Raw genomic sequence first — 5685 nt, forward strand, 5'->3', positions numbered from 1 at the left:
TAATTGAATCGTTGCTTTTCTTCCCCGCAGCCATGACTTACAAAGGAGAGGATGTTGAAAAACATAGAAGGCAATTAAACGTTTGAAGACAAAAAGGAAAGGTCAAAATGTTTACATTCTGAAAAGGCGCTGTCGAGCACTGGGAGGTGCTGAAATCTCTTGGCGCTCCTTTCCGCGTGATTGGTAAACTTGACAGTGATTGACGGGCATCCATGGCAACCACGCAACCAATCTGCCAAGTCCAATAGAAAATCAGCAGAGGGGCTGACTGTCTTTTTCCCCTTCAAAATACATCCAGGTCCAGTTTTCAGTCTTGTACGTTCAACCAGTTCACCAGCCGAGGCTGCAGTAGCCAGCCAGAGGGCACAGTTCCCCGGTGTTTTTAACGCTTGAGCTGTTAACTTTGGGATTGCCTTTTTGTCTGGATTCGACACGCAGAGAGCGAGAGGGAGAGACTGGTAGGCAAGAGGGGAGAGAGAGTGTGTGAGAGAGAGAGAGAGAGAGAGAGAGAGAGAGAGAGAGACGGAGGGAAAAAGAGAAGCCTCCATGTTCCAGCTGCCTATCTTGAATTTCAGCCCCCAGCAGGTTGCGGGGGTTTGCGAGACCCTGGAAGAGAGCGGGGACATCGAACGCCTCGGTCGCTTCCTCTGGTCTCTGCCCGTCGCCCCGGCCGCCTGTGAGGTCCTCAACAAGAATGAATCGGTTCTCAGGGCGCGGGCCATCGTGGCATTCCATACCGGGAATTTCAGAGAACTCTACCATATCCTGGAGAACCACAAGTTCACCAAAGAGTCTCATACAAAACTACAGGCCTTGTGGCTGGAGGCGCACTACCAGGAGGCAGAGAAGCTCCGGGGACGCCCGCTAGGACCAGTTGACAAATACAGGGTGCGGAAGAAGTTCCCCTTACCCCGAACGATATGGGACGGAGAGCAAAAAACCCACTGCTTCAAGGAGAGAACCCGGCATTTGTTAAGAGAATGGTACTTGCAAGATCCTTACCCGAACCCTAGCAAAAAAAGAGAGCTTGCACAGGCCACTGGACTTACTCCCACACAAGTAGGAAACTGGTTCAAAAATCGTAGACAAAGGGATAGAGCGGCGGCAGCGAAAAATCGGTATGTTGTAGCTTCCCTTTGTACACGATTCCGATGGTCTGTGACAGCATTTGTTGATTTATTTCATTCACAGAATCCTCTTGAATCTTAAACAATCAGGTTATAAACGAAAGCATTGCTATTTTTCAATATCTGCATAAGTCATTCCATATAGTCCATAACTAGCCGGCTAGGCTACTATACATAGGCGTGTGTCACATTTACCTTATTGTAAAGTGTTAGCTATAGCCAGACACCACAGTGTTAGTGTTACATTTAAATAAGCAAAGTCAAATAACCTATTATCGATCAGGTTACTGGAAGCATATATTGTTCACTCCTTGTCTCATTTGATGGGATACATCAAAAAACAATGTCACACCTCACTGATTCAAGGTGTAGGCTAGGCTATATCAATACAAAATTGATTCTAAAGCATAGATTTGCAAAGAAAATGATAACAAGTTGATAGACCTGACATACTGTGAACTAAAATTAAACAGTTAACTAAAATTAAACAATTAACTAAAGGGATTGTTTTACTGAAAAGCGAGTCACCATTTACGCATGCACATAAACGTCCGATTCTTCCTTGTAATAGCCTAGGCCTATAGCCTATATGGTTATTCTTACATATAAATTAGGCTACTTAAACATCTTTGACAACAAGCATTCACTTCTTCAAGTATTTATTCTTAAATGTACCAGGAAGAGGGCAGTAAAACAGCAGGAAATGTGACATTTTGTTATGATGTTCATTCTCGCAGGTCCTTTACGCAAGACAATTTATGCAGGCCTGTATAAATTAACTACTCTCTGTAGTTAAATGTAATTAACTACTCTCTAGAGTTAAAATGTAGAAACAGATCGAATATGTAAACTGATGTGCATACGCCTCCATAAGAAGGTCTAACCCTATTTGTGGGCTGAGGTCATGAGTAGGTTATTCGATGTTTATGCAATTGACACATATTGTTGTGACAAAACATTTATTTTATTTTAAACTTCGTCTCCTTTCCGTGTCTGTATTTTATCCAGGTTACAACAACAAGTCATGTCCCAGGGCTCGGTTCGGTCTTTAGCGGATGAGGATGGACCCGTTGATCGACTCGGTCCGGCCTCCAGTCCCGAGGCAAGTTTGTCAAGCAAAGCCGCCACCTCGGCTATCTCTATCACTTCCAGCGACAGCGAATGTGACATCTGATGGCACACAGGCAGTCCAGAGGAAGAGGAGAAATGAACACGAGAAAAACGAAGGGGATCCCTGAAAGACAATGGCCGGGTTTCCCTAACGAGTTAAGAAGCTTCTTAACTCCAAAGTACTTCTTAACTCCCATGCAAAGGGTTGCTTAAGAAGGGTTCCTTAAGAAGGTTCTTTATCGGAAAACCCGGCCAATATAAGACAAACAGTCATAGTGCCTGCGTTTGAATTTAAAGAAACCGTTCTTCTTTGATGGCTGCCAAAACACGAGGGAACTGACAGATCGCCCTGTCTTAAATTTATACTTTCATTTTTCATGTTTTCATTTTGCCAATATGGATGACTGAACCTAATACACGAGGGAATAAAATAAAGATCATATTCATATTCACAACCCATTTAAAGGGAGGACTAACAAACCAATGCCTCAAGATGAAACTAAAAAGGAAAAGAAAGACACTCGAGCGCCTAACCTGCTGTTTTCTGTGGGTATTTCATGTTGAAAAGACGCTGTAATATTTTTACTTTCAAAGTTTTATAAATAATGTTTATTTACCTATTTAAACGATTGGCTCTGTCTGTTAGAATTTGATTCATTTGCTTGGTGTTTTTAATATTTACCTTGTGCACAGGTGAACCCGTTGAGCATGTGCGCTTTAGTGAACATGTGTTTCAGTATAAAAGAAAAAAAAAAAGTAAAGATAACTTAATAAAATAATTGTTGATCAAGATGATACAACATAAGTCTTTTTCATTCTTAAATTGCAGCCATGTGGGGAATAGTGCATGTTGTTATTATCGAGTAGGCCCAATTTACCATGACAAGTCAAGTCCTTTTTTTCTTTCTTTTAAACATGTTTAGCCTATCCTTTACGATGCATTTCAAAAATATATTATGTTAAATATCTGAATAATCTTACGTTTAGTACTAGGCTGTTAGGATATTTGATTACTGCATCGTTTCGTGCCAATACATTTGGTCTCATAAAATTGTTATAGTTTGTACAAGTAATTTAGACACAGCAGCGTTCTTCCTCACTTACTAATATAGACGGAGTGAGAATGTTTCATGTGTAGCGCCACACTAAAGCATGTGCCTTGACATGTTTTCCACGTAATTGGCCATGCTTCCCATCATATAATGCGGCATGACAGCGAGAGGTCAAAGAGAGGCCGGCTTACTAAAAGAGACGGTCTCCAAGAGTAAAAACAAACAGTAGTAGCACACTGGAATATGAAATGCACTTTTGGCAGACAGGGGGCTATTTACATCAAGAAAGGTTCAGTCATGAAGCCTTCTATGATTTAAACGTTAAAGCACGGATACATGCAAATTATGATTTCAAAAGCATTGCAGATATTAACTTGCAACAAGTATGTATATGAATGTTTTATATTGTCGCTATGAGCAGAAAAACATGTAGGGCCTATATTAAGAGTCTTAGATATAGTATGGTGAAAATTGCATTTCAAAGACAGCAACACATTTCATTGCCAATCCTGACCTAAACATTTCAAGGTTTGCAAGCTAACACAATATGTAAGCCTATATGAACCTTTCTTTCGGGGGCGTATTGAAACCCCACGTTTCAATAAGCGCAATCAAACGAATTTAATTCCTGTAATGTTCCAATCCTTGTTGCGCATGATATTATATGATGTCATTCCAAATGAGCAGTGTAAACCAGAAGTGACACATATAGTTTTCTCAACGGCTACAGAGCTCGGATTTGGGACTAACACCTGGTTTCCTCCAATTTGCAATTAATTAGTGAAAGGGACAGGCCGTGTTTTCAAAACGTCTTTCAGCTGGAGCAACACAGAAGCAAATGTAATGTTTCGTTTTCTGGATATAAAGAGAGAGGAAGCAAGTTGGAGGGGAAGGAAAGGGGGCTTTGAGTTTCTTTCAAATGATGGGGACAAAATGGCTGAATATTTCCGTTTCTATTGAAGGCGAGGGCGACCAGGGGGATACATGAAAAAGTCTTTTTAGCAGTCAATAAGGTTGTCAAACTGGTCAGCGGTAATCAGCGCTAATGATGGGGTCTAGGGTCCCCGCGTGAACAAAGGGGCCCTGCCAATGTTTTGTGAAGGGGAGCAACCGTGGGTCTCCCTCAAAATAAAGAACTGCTGTCAGGGTTGTCTGCCAGGGGCACGGACACCAGAACTTTTGTAAAGTGCGTGTGTGTGTGTGTGTGTGTGTGTGTGTGTGTGTGTGTGTGTGTGTGTGTGTGTGTGTGTGCGTGCAGCTGCTAAAATCTGATCTTGTGGGTTGGGCGATTAGGATTTAATCATCGATTGATTAACTGGCTGTTTTCTGACTTGTGCAGTTAACAGCCACAACACTTAAATCATTCCTCAGTGATCATGGCAATAAAACTAGGATTTTTATCTAAATTGTTAATTGTCTAAGGCAATAACTCACAAATCGAAGATCAATCAAATTAATCCGTCAGTTTTGTGCAATAAAACGCGAAAGCATTAGGCTAGCAAACAGAAACTGCAAAGCTTTTTATTTACTAAGATAACTAAGGCTAAACGTGTCTCCTATCTGATAGGCAACGTGTTACGAGTAACGGTCTTTGAGTCTTTATTGTGATCGAATCTGTCAGTAGTTTAGCATCAAGAGACATGTGATGGTGAGCTGGTGTCTGCGCCAGTCTCCCGCAGCGGTAACATGATAGTGTATGGCTATAGCTAGCCTGCACATGTAAACTAGGTCTACAGTAGGTTACCTTGCACTGCAATCTGAATACACACATCGTATACACTCTAGCACTTCAGACTTCTCTCATAGCAATCTATATGCATATATGACGTGGCAACTTTACAAAGGCGTCGGTTATACAATTTAGAGTGTATAGTGTTTTAGCCTAAGCCTATATTTGCGTTGATTGCTTTGCAGCAAAATGTAACCCATGTAGCCTAACTCAATTATTAATAGCCTACTAATTAAACAAGCCAATTTAGATAGGCCTACATTAATGGCTTTATTATGATAAGCCTATAAATTGAATAAATCTTATTATTATAATTATTGTATCAAACCTGCATCGTTATTGGTGTTGAATATTTCCGTTGTTAAGACTGCGAAACCACAGCCAACCGCCATATAGACCTAGCCTTTCCTCGGACGAGGTCATTCAATTACGGAGAAACTTTAATGCATTTTTAAGAGCCTTTTCCTCCGCCCTCTTCATTAGGCTAACACAGCTCTCAATACGCGTCCATTCTTCCAGTAGGCCCACACGTCCCACTGCTCCTTTAGAGTCCTCACAACTAGTCCTTGTTCTTTAAGCTATTTTTCTCCTCGTTCATCTGCCGATGAGCTACCATTTTGATTATTCTTAGGCTGGATAGAATAATATCTTGTTTGCCATCTTGTTT

The 5685-nt window shown here is 41.2% G+C and overlaps 1 protein-coding gene across 1 annotated transcript; it reads left to right on the forward strand.

The window, feature by feature from the left end:
- Positions 1-546: 546 nt before the first annotated feature.
- On the forward strand, positions 547-2301 carry LOC311308889 (homeobox protein SIX6; the record flags this gene model as incomplete). The annotated part of the gene is made up of 2 exons (XM_084437965.1): positions 547-1118; positions 2136-2301. The coding sequence occupies 2 exons, from the start codon at positions 547-549 to the stop codon at positions 2299-2301; spliced, it is 738 nt and encodes a 245-aa protein (XP_084294091.1).
- Positions 2302-5685: the final 3384 nt, after the last annotated feature.

The sequence above is a fragment of the Borostomias antarcticus genome (genome assembly GCF_949987555.1).
Source record: "Borostomias antarcticus genome assembly, chromosome: 5".
In the NCBI taxonomy this organism is placed as follows: Eukaryota; Metazoa; Chordata; class Actinopteri; order Stomiiformes; family Stomiidae; genus Borostomias; species Borostomias antarcticus.